At 40.9% G+C, this 13,968-nt stretch overlaps 1 protein-coding gene across 7 annotated transcripts in view; it reads right to left on the bottom strand.

Moving 5' to 3' along the window:
- The window catches only part of FGF13 (fibroblast growth factor 13), a 266,035-nt gene that overhangs the window by 73,279 nt on the left and 178,788 nt on the right, over positions 1-13,968 (bottom strand). Inside the window, exon 1 of one of the 7 annotated variants that reach the window (XM_074915186.1) lies at positions 1,775-1,884. The exons of the other annotated variants lie outside the window; for them this stretch is intronic. Within the exon in view, the coding sequence (XP_074771287.1) occupies positions 1,775-1,805 (31 nt within the window). The 5' untranslated portion in view covers positions 1,806-1,884. Of the gene's footprint in view, positions 1-1,774; positions 1,885-13,968 lie in introns of those variants that run through there. 7 annotated transcript variants of the gene reach the window in all.

A 13,968-nucleotide genomic window follows, 5' to 3' on the forward strand; every position in this document is an offset into this window, starting at 1 on the left:
GGCAAAATACAGTTTCCTGCACAGGAAGCATGCTGTAGAACATTAACTTGTAAACAGTCACAAACCAAACAAATGGGAGAGATTTCCAGGACTTCCAGTCGAAAAAGAGAATGTATAGGAACTACTGCTAATACCAGAAACAAGAGGGACACCTAGAGTTAGTTCTTGTAACTGCCCCAGCAAGGTCATTCACTTTCTTTTCCAGTTTTGTTTCGGTCACTGGTGATATTTAATTCCAACAACCGTAAGTGGTGCTTCCAGCTGTAATTAGCAGCAAACTTGAGAGCGCAGGGTTCAAGCAAGCAGGGAGAGCCGCTGCTCTCTGTGTGCGCTTAAGGCGGTGCTTTCGTATTTCACCGGAGCTCGGTGCAGCCGCGCACGGCCGGGCCCACCCGGGGCCGCGGGCACCGCGGGGCGGCCGCTGTCCGCGGTGCTGAGCCCCGGCCGCTGTCCGCGGTGCTGAGCCCCGGCCGCTGTCCGCGGTGCTGAGCCCCGGCGCCCAGCCAGCTCCGGGCCGCATCCTGCCCCACTCCACCACCCCACACACCTCCGAGCTCCATGGAACCAGCCCCCAGCCCTTTACACCAAGTTTACACTAAACATCAAGGTCCGTAGTCAACTGCCAACATTTCCTTTGTATATTGCGGCTAGGCAACGTACTCCCCAAAAGCTAACCTATAGCAAAATCTTTTGATGGTTTCAGACCCACTTCATCTTTACCGCTATCATGCTATGAAAACTCACCGCTTTTGCAAAAGAGCAAGGCATTCAATAGTTAATAATCTGGATTGCATACTAAGTGATGTATAATCTTGTAAACACATTTTTAACCTGCCAAAACCACTGCAGACTGCTTACTTCACATCCTACACTTTACTATACTTAGATTTACTATATTAATTGCAAGAGAGAGAAAAAAAAAATGGATGCCGCATGCAATGTCATAAAAGTTGTTTACTAATCATGTTGTTTCTAATAAAGAGTGATATATGACCTATACAGTTAATATCTAACTCTCACAGTTAATATCTAACTCTCTGTACATGCTGCCTATCATATTATTCTTTGATATTGGGGCATTTTCCAAGAGTCTTTGGATTTGTTTTTTGTCTCCTAGCCGCAGGGCGTTGGTTCTTACAGTAATCTGATCATTTCACATACCAAATGCAGAGAACACACTTTTTCATTATTAAAGAAAAATAAATTACACCATCATAAGCCTTCAGCTAAAACATTTGCAGAAGAATAGAGAAATGCTGATGCTTTTGTATTTAAAATGTTATGAAGTTATTAAAACCATAACAAGATTGTCTTCAGTTAACATTAGGCACAGTACTCTCAGGAAAGGCAATTAGAACAGGATTAATTTTTTTATTTTTTTTTTTTTTCCTTCAAAGCAACCCTTATACCTGACCAAAAGCCTGGGTACAAGATTAACTAAATACGTGGCACGGATGTTTAAAAGGCCATAAGATCAACCTGTGTGACATCTGAAATACATATTCAAACAGGACAAATTTGCCAGTTCAGCAGCATATTCAGTATGTTTACAGTTCCAAACAGTAGGAATCAACAATAACACTTGCCTTTTCCTTCTTAAATAGTGTATTTTTAGAGTTATCAAAGAAAATTCACAAAGCCAAAGAACAACCACATTCTTAATAAATACTAAGCTTTAATTTCTTTATGTAGTTTATCATCTCTACAGAGGATTAGTTACCAGGAAATACCTTCTATTTTTTTCCTGTAAAAATATCGCTTAAATACATCTTACCTGAATAGGACTTTCTTAACCCCAAAGCCATGCTGCTTTACAAGCTGCTCCTACCCAGACAATTGCAGTCTACATTTGGAGCAGACACACAGGGAGTAGATCAGAGAAAGTTTAAGGCATATTTAAAGTATTCTCTAAGGTACTGGCCAGAAACATCAAGCCCATACTCGCGGTATAGAGAGATCATTAATGGGCATTAGTGACAGACCATTATGACTTTCAGAGGTCATTAAAGATTCATAATGTAGCTGTATTGTTCTGGCAACATCCAACCATTTCTTGGACATAAATGTACATTTCTCCTACATGATCTACTTAAATTTATTATTTTTTGAGTGTCAAATTTTATTTTCTGCCTCCTAGAATTACAAAGAATGCCTGTAACAGGATACTGTAGTACATTACGCCAGCCATAGGAGCCTGGTGCTTGGTTTAGTTGATATCCTTTATTGTAAGGCATTTTGCAATATGAATAGCTCAACAGCATTCATGAGGTAGAATATCTACCATACTTTCTTTCTTCTTTAAATAACCTGCATTATTGATGTACCATAAATGTTACAAGTATAAAAAGCACTTTGACAAATTATATTTGCTAATAATTCTGAAATAACTACCTTTTGAAATCTTCAATCTTTACTTCTGCATTTCAGAAAAGCTCCTTTTTTGACATGTGGATTTAGTGAAAAATATTAAAAATATTCTAGTTGGAGTCAGCCAAACCAGATACTCTAATGCAGTTTTGATGAGTGAAGAGAGCACTGAGATTTGGTTTTGAAGACGTCCAGTACTGCAAAGACTGTGGTTCAGAATGTGACCACGATTATACTTCAGTTGTGTTAATCAAGGGCTGGATTCTAATTTTCTGTTGCTGGACTTGACTGAGACCTTGTTTAACTTATCCCTTTTCAGCATAGCAAGTTAAACCCATGCTCACTTATTATGTAAGTAATGAGACTGAGTCAGATTTCGAAGGCAAACACTGTCTCTAAGTGCGATTTGGTCATTGTGGAGTCACGCGACTGCAAGTAGTATAGAAGAGCTATTTAGAAAGGCTCTGCCTCTTCACCAGGAGTTACCGCTCCCTCTGAGACACGTTTACAAGTCACGTGTGCATGAGCTTGGTTTATTTTGCAGTGTAATGGACCAGCAGTGAACCTACACCGATTTGCATATCAGGAGGAAAATCACTGAACTCCAGCTGAGGAGCAGTAACTTCTTAATTCCTCTAACACAATCACTTGTAAAAATGAATGAGACATGCTAAGGATCGGGACCTTAAAGTCATAGACAAGTAAACATCTTCCAGATGCCTGGATTTAGGTACTAAAATGAGATCTAGAAACTGAAGTCACTCAAGCATTTTAACATGTTTTAGCATTTATGTTTTGCTGAATCTCAACCTGAAATGTGAAACATGCCAGTTTGCTACTAATAAACAATTTTCCCAAAAGAATATTTCAGTGTTTACTAATACACATTACTGCTTATGTACTTGGAATTCACAAGTATTTAGAAACAAATCATGCTGTGAATTGCACAATTTTAGAATATTCACTGTTTATTAGGCCACAGTTGCTTATAATCAAGCTGGGAATATTGCTGATATCCAAATACACTGTACTATTAAAACCATCCTTAATTATTATTAATTATTATTATAATTTATTATAATATAATAATATATTTATTATAATATAACAATATATTATAATAATAATTAATTAATTATTATTATTATTATTATTAAATAATTAATTATAAACAAACAGTGCAACACCAAGAAAACTGCAGTGGGGCAAAAAATGAAGTTGATTCTGAGACCCCTCCACTTGGAAGTGGCACTGTTTTCACAAACACACTAAAAAGTCCAAAACCCATGTGGAAGAATACTCAAGCCCATCTCTAATTACCTGCCGAGTTCTCTTGATTTCAAACAACTGACATTGAGTCGATAGGTTTTATGTCACCCGTGTCAATTATTGACAGGCAGTCAAAAGCCAGCAGTGGCATTGCTTACTGCCTTGCAATTATAAACAAGGTTAATCTGCTTGTAAATGTAGTTCTTTTTCCATAAGCACTGGTGCATTTAACTCTTTTCCCAAAGCCTACATGAATTTGTAATTACAACTCCCCTAAAATTTACATAGTTCTTACTAAAATTTCAGTATTCTGTCCTCTTCAGGTACCTCAAGAATGGTTTAAGTGATTCAGAATCATTCTTATGGGTTTTACAATAAAATTGGAGTTGTATCTTGAAAACATAACCTGTGTCCAGATAATTCTTATTATCATCTAGTTATTCAGTGCATATTAACTCGGTTTACTGTTCTTATTAAAAAAAGAAAAATACAGTTTGTTTCTAACCTCCACTTCGTTTTGATTACTTTATGTCCATTATGTGCCCTCAGCACATGACTAGAACCACCTGGCATAAAGGAACACAGCTCCTCTGAGATTCCAGCTCAGACCTCATCTCTTCTAGAGCGTCAGGTACCTCTGGGGGGTGTCAGTTTAAAAGAGCAATTTTACACTGTGGTGTGGGACCTGCAGTAAAAGGGCTACAAGTAAAATTTGTAAAAAAACTAGTCCTTTTTTTTCCTTACATATCAATAAAAATCAAGCTGATAGTTGTTATGAAGTACTCACCAGAGATTGCCACGTTATAACTAGCGGATAACTGATGACTAAACAATTAAGAGAAATAAGAAAAGATGGTTTGGAGAGGGCATTTACATTCGCAACCATCCAAGGATGAAAGCTCAAATTAAGCCCTCCAAAAGAGACAAGTAGTGAGTCAAACCCAGTCCCTTTAAGGCAAATCTGATCAGTTTACCCATGGTATTATGTGCCACACTTTACAGGTGACCAGAACAGATGACTTCACAAGTCCCAGCAGGATTTGCAGCCCCATGGTACCTGCTGGCTGGGATGGGGATAGTGCAGTAAGGACTATATCAAGCACTCTCCTCCCAGAAATCACAGCCACACTCCCAGCAGAGTGCTCTACGTTCTGTGCATGTTCTCCACAACACACAAACTTTGTCTAGTTTGCATCTAAGCAATGATGCATGCTGAAACAAGGACCCAAGTACACCCAAAGCATGGGTACAAGAGAAATGAAACACATTATTGCTCTGCTGTGGCAGAAAAATAGCCCCTTTCCATGACTGTAACATGGGATTGAATTCGTAATCTTGCAAACTATTAGGCATTTGTGTTTCAATTAATCCTGCTTTGCAGTTTTGAACTGATCTCCTCCAGAAAAAAACCCACAACAATCAGTCTTGGCCTTGTTCCTTGGAATCCAGCAACAAAATCCCCAACTAGTTTGTCTGGCAGGAATAGTCTGAGAGCTCAAGCTTTACTTCTGCTGCTGCTGCCCTGATCAAAAAATCTCAAATGCAAAATATAGATGAGCAAGTGCAACACTGCTGTCTCAGCAGTTCCACTGCAACATCACACAGCGTTGAACAGCAGCTGCAGCAGAAACCTTCCAGGGAAATACAGATGATGACTGTAAGAAGGCTCCTGCCTTCTTGGAGCAGGAGGAATAAGGAGAAGAGAGTGCTCTGAACTGCTGCCCAGCCAGACAAAACACCATCTGGGGTTTTAGAGCCTGTTACTCTGCATAGACAATTTTGTATTAACGATCATTATTTTTTCATAGAGTCATCCAGCTGTTTAAATTTTAGCCCCAAAGCAAAGTGACCCAATTCATCCTATTTTATGTTTTTCAGATTATTAAAAATATCATACATTTGTATATTTGCCTGAAAGTATCTGTGATTCCATTAATTTATTTTTTTTCTTTCTCTCTTTTTGACCTGACTGCACTACCCTGTCTTGTGATCCAAAATAAACAAGTAAACCCTTAAAGAGCCAAAATATACAATATTCTGATGCTGGGAATACTTCCGTTTCTAATTACGAAGTGGAAGCTGTGTGAAGTCAGTGCAGCACTGGCACCTTCTTTCCTTGGCTTTATCTGCCACCTGGTGGTACAGTCCCAGGGAGCAGAAAGCAGCAATTTTATTGGAAGGCTGAAAAATACAATCAGCAGCACTGCAGTTGCAATCATCTGTGCAGCTCATGTCAGTGCAAGATGTTTTAAAAGTGTTATGCAATTAAAACAGTGTTTTAACAGGAAGGGCAAGATTTAAATTCAGATTTTTCAGCATGTGAAACTAAACAGTTGCAAACTCTCAAGATTCAGAAACAACAATTTCTAACACTTATTAAACGCACCTGAACACAATGGAAGCCCATTCGCAAAAGCAGGACTCACAGCCAGACACAAGGTTGAAAATAGAAAAGCGTGAGAGCCATTTTGCAAGCTATTTGCAGGCAGGTAACAACGTCCCACTGTCGCACCATGAGAATAAAGCAGGAAGGACTGAATAAGTTCTATCCTGCACATCTATAGCTATTGTATTCGATCTGGAATACAATGTTTATTGTATATGCTATTCAAAACATTTCAGTAAGATTTCAAAACAAAGCATAATTAAAAGTGACTCCTATTTTCTCGTTCTGAAATCAACAGCCCTTGCTTGTGTTGTCCCACCTGTTGTACGGGGACAGGGTGACACTAAAGGTGCCCTGCTAGAGCCATCTGGTATCTACCTCACATTGCTTTGCAGCTGTGGGTGGGAAGGTAAATATTTACTACCGGGAGTTGGCCTCTTGGCAAAAACCTAAGGGCCAAGTCTACTTGGCACAGTGCGGTACCATGCAGGGATATTCAGGATAACTTGGGTCCAGCAGCATTAATATTAATTAGCAGACAGAATGCTTTGTCAAGCAGTCCCAAGACACCCAAGAGAGCACAGTACCTTCGCACTGATGCACTCAAGGATAGGTATCTTGAATCATTTCCATCTCTAATATATGGGGAAAATGAGGCAAATACACATAAGGTTACTGGCCCATGCTGCCTTACAGCCATGCCACAGTCGTGCACCAGGGAGGTGGTGGCAGCCCCCTGTATTTGCAGGGGCTTTTGGCAGGATAACTGTGCAGCAGCTCAGGGTGAAGCCCCGCTCCTTGCTTGGCTCTTATCATTCCCCAAGGAAAGCCACATGCAGAATGTAGGCAAGTGCTGATGAACACGAGCAAATGTTAAAAAAAGAGAGCTGTAAGTATTCTTATAGCCACCCATGTATTTACATGAGCCCTGTGGGATGACATCCTTCCGATATCTGCAAAGCAAATTTCAATCACACCGGCAAACTTCTAACTCAAACACAGTTTTTACTTACTCACCAAACATGAAAAAGGAAACACAGCAAATGTTTAATCCAAGCCCTCATGTCAGCATGATCCTACTCATATCTGGTACTTCAGGTGTTGGAGACCAATTCTTAAAGCTAAAAGAAGCATTTTCCCTATTCTCCACTACAGACCGAAACTAAGACTAACCCATCGCTAGCTTGCCTGTTGAGGGAAGAGAGCTGGATGCTGTGTATATGTTTGTGAGGGGGCTTGCAAAATCATCTAACAGAACTGGGAGCCTAAAACCCATTACATTTCCCTGACACACGTGTACTGAACTTCCTAAGGTGCTTCTGAAAAACCCCACTGAAAATCACATTGAAACAACTTCAAGGAAACACTGGACAGATGCCAGCGATGAGGAGGTCAGCAGAGACTTCACCTCCATCCTCAAGATGAGGCTGCAGGAGCCCAGATAAATTGAGTCTGGTGGTGACTACCTCCCTACCTGAGGAAATCCCAAAGACCCTGGGCCAGATCAGAGTCAAGCATGGAGTATCCAAAGCCCTGTCCTGGCCAAATGGCAGGCAGCCCAACCACAGCGGCTGCAGTGTTCAGTAACAGCAGATGGTTTTGAAATGACAGTGCCTCTTGCCAAGTGCGCCCCGTTCCGACTCCTCTGTTTCTGCATTACCCATGCCGTTTGCAAAGGGTCTGTGCAAACACGATGCACAAGGAAAGCTCTTCTCTCAGCAGCCTGCAAGCATTTACAGCCAAAATCAATACACGCATCAGTGCTCATAAAAGTAATTTCATTTATGATAATTAAATAAATTAGTTCTAATAAAATAATGATTTCTCTATTTACCAGAGGAAAATAATGGCTTGAAAGTCATTTCATTTGACACAAACTTGGGGTTGGGTTTAATCCTTTAGATTTTATTCTTAATTTCTGCTGATATTTTATAGCAGTACAAATCATCACTATTTTATTTTCCTGTGATACAATATGAAAATAAACTACTGAAAATATTGAGCTAAGCCCTGGGCAGAAAAGGATGAGAAGATATCCTGGAATGTGGGTTGGATGCAGTGTTCGGAAAGTCAGCCTCAAGCTCCCTGTATGCATGTCAATAACCCCAAACCACTCTGAAAGTGGATTCAGATCCCAAGAATTCCTGATGTGAAGACACAGAAGTCGTATTGTATTTGCATAGGTATAAATTAGATAGACGTCTCCATCCTGCCACGTAAGTTAATGCCTTGAAGAAGTTTTATCTAAGCAGAAAATTCAATAATTTTTGTCCCAATTTTCCATTCCACAGACAAGATGCTGTACCAAACGCTTAGAAATGAGTGAAAAAGAGGAATAGATTAAATGGGCTCTTATGTGCCATTATCATCCATCAGGCCTTCATTCTCATAATTAAACACACTGTCCCAGCACTATGCTTATATCCAGAAAGGGAACTGATCACACAGTAAAAGGTTTGTTAATAAAAGATGGTTTGTGTGTTTACCAGAAATGCAAGCATAAGTATCTATCAGACAAAAAATATCTCTCACCACTTACTTTGCAGACATCATTCTGGCCTACTTTCCTCATCGGGGAAAGAAAGCATGATTCAAGCTCTCAAAAAAAATGTCAATAAAACATTTGCCACCAGAGGATGCTATTTCATAATTTTTTTCGAGTGACATACCTGTACCAGAGAAATTTCAGTGGAGAGTTTTAGCAAAACCACTACTACTGTTTTGCAGCTAGTCCTATTATTAATTCCTCTGAAAACAGCCAATTTCTCAATAACTGTATTTGTACTTAATCTTGAGCCAAAGGAGAAATAAATCCACAAAACCCTCAGAGTTCATAACCTGGATAATTTCCGTCCACTTTAGTCTGATGGTACATTTCACGGCCTGTAGGGTTGCCAAAGGGAAGATGCTGATGAACAAGTCAGGGGCTTTCAGGGACTCCACTGATCTGTAAATATAATAATCCTCAGCAGAGAAACCAGCAGGATGAATTACCAGTGAAGCCTTACTACCAGGAAGTGCAGCAGTTTTCTTCACTATTTCCCATCTTTTTGTTTTTGAAGTCTTTTGAGCACCTGGCCCCAGATTAATATCCCAGATACCCTCAACCTCAGACCATCAGACTCCAGGCCCCAAAACTAAGGATTCATTCCCTTGGAAAACTGTGTTGCCTTTTGTTCCAGATCTGAACAGAACCAAATTTTAAAACATCCCAATTTTCTATGAAACAGTTTTGCTCTTTCCAGTCTGGTCCAGGTATAAACAGATATTAAGGGAAATGGGCCGTGTAATTCTGTTGGACAAATCTTGTGCTCATAAAGCATCTCTGGCTGATGGTCCCAGAAACAGATACCCCTTCTCCAGTGACTGAACATGCACATCCCAGAGGAGATCAGCACAGATAGGCTGTTGTACCCTGTGGTATCTTTACAGACTCCTTCTTGACTGTTCCTTAACCTGAGCAACAGAGACTTGGACTTGGATTTTGGCCACAACGCCCCATATTCAGGTAATGCTCATGGTCAGAGAGGCCTTTGACAGAGGGTGACAAAATTTCAGCCATGTTTCCAGAGCTCGCCTTAAGCTTTGCTAGCTCCCAACGGAGCTCACACTATGGTGTAGTTGAGAACTGTCAATGTTAGGTTAATGGTTGGACTAGGTGATCTTCGAGGTCTTTTCCAACCTAGATGATTCTGTGATTCACACAGATGCAGGTGCCCAGGTGACGGTTGTCCTTTAGAAATGACCCAGAAAAGCCACTTGTGTCCTCTACTACAAGCCAAGCTAGGAAGCACCTCATACACTGGGAAGGGTGCTTGAGAAGTTGGAATATTGCACAGGCCTTAAATGATGTGGGTATCACAACTCACGTCATTCACCCAGAGCTCCAAGGCGCTGGAAACGCACCCTTCCCATTGCTGTGCTTCAGAGCCCCAGCGCTTCAGTCGGAAGCAGCCAGGTTCATTTTAGGGGACAGAGCCTGAAAGCCAGCTACTTGGTGATCTCTTCTGTGCTGTTCCTCTGGCTTCCAACTCATAAACTCCAAATCTGACTCTGCATCATTAAACATTCCCACCTCCATTTCCTTTGCAAAGAAGCAGCTGTAAAACAAAGTAATTTAATTTAATTACAATTTTTTAATTAAGCAACTATGTGACTAAGTACTCAACTGCAGTGGTGAGAGCTCTAACCCCACATCTCAGCATTAGAGGGAGTCCTGCTCCTATTTAATTTTCTTTGCTGAGACAAGGAGGAAAAGTTGGAAGCATGGCTTTAGGGAACAGCATCCCATCAGTCAGTTAGCAGCACTAGAAAACTGAACAAGGTAAAAACCTGAGAGCATATTTCATGCTCTGCAGTGGACCCACAGCACACAGCAGCATAAAAATCTTGTCCCTTTCCTCATGTCAAGCATTAGCATTCCTGCTCTAAGCAACCCTGCTCTGAGCTGCAGCACTTGAAAGAAGATTCACGCAGATCCTCAGGTTCAGTGACCTTGGAGATCCAAAAGGCTACATCAGCCTTTCAAGTAGTTAGCTTTATCATTGATGGGCTCAGAAAAAATCCGTCAGACATGGGCAGACAGGTAGGAGTCACCCATCGCTGGTTGTTGGATGTTATGGTAATGACTGATGAATACAGACACCCATAAATAAATGGGCAGATGACTCCAGTGACATGTTCTTAAGTACTACAGCAACAGAGGCAAGGAAAGTAGACAGGCAGACAGGAGACAATCCAGTCATGCCCTATCTGCGCCTTATGGCGTGAGTCATATTACCTTTTTCAATACAGATATTTAGAGGCGTACCTGGACAGCTGCCGAAGGTGGGAGCAGATTCAACCAAGGCAAGTGTTCGCCCGTGTCTTGTCTGAGTGAACATCATCGGGCCATAAAGACTGCTGTGTCTTCAAGAATCTGGACTAGATCTTGACTTCAGGGCTTGGATTGAACAGCACAGGTTCACAGATCCTTGGAAATAATCCTTTCAGTCTTGTTTACGCATCTGACCCTGTGTACTTTTATCTTTACATATCCTGCAACTGGATTTACATTTTGCAGTGCTCCATGCCCAGTAAGAGAAGGTAATGGGAGCCGGTTAAAAACCTGTTTCCAAAATATTATTCTGGACTCCACTATTGTACAAGTGGCTCTGCAATCAGTACCTGGGCAAGAACAGCTTCCTAAAACCAATTTTAAAACAGCAGCAGCAGCAGCAGCAACAACAACAAAATAATAGCTCTGATAAGAACACTACAAGCCCATTGACAGGAGAGCTCTGAATTCCTCTGAAAAGGCAAGTCCCCAAGCTCCTGAGCTCCCTGCAACTGAGCAGCTTGCTTGTTTGAACACCAGCTAATATGGTAACAGGAAACAGGACAAAGTTAAGCTGAGGAAGAATAAAAAGAGCAGCTAATTTCATCTTCTGCTTGGGACACTGGGAAAATCCACTCAGACCAAGAGGGGCACTGAAAGAGCAGGATTAGGAAAAGATGCTCTCTGTGTAGTACAGGACCCTGTGCTTTCCTGTTCTCCGAGAACAGGCTGTTTATGAAAATATGAGCATCTGTGAGAAATGATTTAGGGGATTTGAAATGGGAAATTCAGCTTCCTTTCCCCAGCTCCTGTTTAAACACAGTCATGATCATCAATGCCTAAAAGCTGTCATCACCCACAGGCTTTTCAAAAAGCTGTGGCCCTGTTGAAAAATGAAGTGCTTAAAATCAGACACCTAAATCTGTGCTTTTGTGCCTAACTCATAGAAAGGTGAGTCTCACGCCACAGCAACTTCACAGCTCACCAGCACAAGGAGATGGTCTCAGCCCACAAAAGGCACAGGATGACAGAGCAACACAGACCTGCTCTCGCAGACAGACAGCTGCTACCAGGACCACTGCCAACTCAGAGGACTCCAATGTGGAACACTCAGCCCCATTTTCAAACACTCAGTGCAGCAGCCAAGAGAACTTCTTAGGTTTGGGACTTTCCAGGACTTAAAGGTGTCTGATTTTCTGAAACATTAGGTCTCACCTGCATGTCTCAACTTAGACGCACAGACTCACTTGGGTGTTGAAGTAATCACAAATACCAGAAATCTCAGTAAAATGCAGCAAGGAGCTAAATTTCAGTGAAAATTTTCCATCTAGAAATTCTAAGCACAGATGAGCAAACATTTTTTTAAGAACATAATGAGAACTATGTGTCATCCCTAATGACAGGATCTTAAACAAACTGCAGACTGTGCTACACTAAATTACTGAACAGCACATGAGGCTGTTTTGGGATGACTCTACACCCATGTCGTCTTACAATTACTTTAGAAAAAAACCCAATATACTACATACCTTGAAATAAATATTTTAGAAATACACAGGTTTCTAGCATTTTAAAAATTTTCATTTAAAAAGTGATAACTCAGGATAGAGTTATGGCCTAGAGATATGTCTCACTGATATACTTCATGTATTTAAATAATCTCTTGATTTGGGGTGCCTTTGGTCAGCAGCAAATAACTTTAATAGGCTTGTAACTTTGTTATCAGAGTTTCAACATTTTCATAGAGAGGATTTATCCCTTTGCCAGTTATTAGAGAAAAGGTGTTCATTCAGGTGACATTTTGAAGTTTTCTCTGTATCTTGAAGCAAGGAGTGAATGGGGTAAATGTTAACTGACTATCAGTGACAGTTAAGTACTATCACACATGCCCACTGTATTTCTAAATTAGTTTTTCTCCAACTTCTTATACTGTCTTTTATATCAATCACTCCTAGAATAAAAGGTCAATCCTCTCCATCTGGTGTCTAACAGGGTATTCAATTGTATTTCGGAGACAGACTCTGGTTCCCAGTTTGCCAACAGTGACAATTCCTTCCCTATACTTTATGGCTGGGACACCACCCCTCCGGTGTGGCCATTAGGGCTTGACTTCTGGGATAAACATTCAAACAGAGCAATGTTTCTGATCTGCCTCTTCACACAACTCTAGACCCAGCCCAGAAGGAAACCACCTCCTCCGAAGGTCACCCTCATGGGTGCAAGGAACCCTGACTAGTGCCACCATAGGTACCAACTAGCTTCCTAGTACATAATATATGAAGCTTCTCCTCCATTACCTGGTATTCTAAGAAAAAATTAAGGGATGTATGTATCTGACATCAAAGAATTCTTTCTGGTTTGAGTGCTGGATAATTCTGAAATGGGTGGGAAGTGATTCTCCATTGCCAAGTAGCTTAGGCCAGGCTAAGCACAATTATCTGATAGGAAATGGAGAAGGAGGCCCTATATTCTGCCCTTGTTCAGAACTCAACCTGGCACGTTCAAGACAGTGATGGCATATGGAATTTACTGGGGAAATTGCTGCCTTCCAAGGTCTGAGAGAGCAGGATTTTCTTAAAAATGGGAACACTTCCAAGTTCATTCTGTTAACTCAAGTTTTAACTGCCCTAGGTAGAGGGCAGGGGATGGTGCAGTCTTACACTTCTGTGCATCTTCCCTCAATGCTGATGACACACCACTTAGACTGATGGGGGTATGCACTTTCTGCTATTTTTAAGTTCCTGCAAACCTGAAGATGGGATAAACAACCGTAGCACTGAACATAACCAGTCATATGAGGAAATAGTGTTGCAAACTAATTTTTGTCATCTATTTCCATGATTTAAAATACACGAGAGCATATTCTGTGCACCAGTGCAGGTGTCACTCACAAAGGTGGCTGCTTGAACATATGACTGATGTACAGTAATAGTAACTCTTCTGGCAATCCAGCCAAAGGAGTCAATATGAAATTTGATTACCTACTTAAAGGACTAAAACTGGCTAAGTGCCGCTGGAGACATGCATAAATATGTCACCTCACTGTGAGAAAGAAAAGTGGCTGGTATGGAGAAACAATCACTGATGATACTGCATCTAATATTCTTTTACCCAGGAATATCTATATATT

Source organism: Athene noctua, chromosome 11 (genome assembly GCF_965140245.1).
Source record: "Athene noctua chromosome 11, bAthNoc1.hap1.1, whole genome shotgun sequence".
NCBI classification, from domain to species: Eukaryota; Metazoa; Chordata; class Aves; order Strigiformes; family Strigidae; genus Athene; species Athene noctua.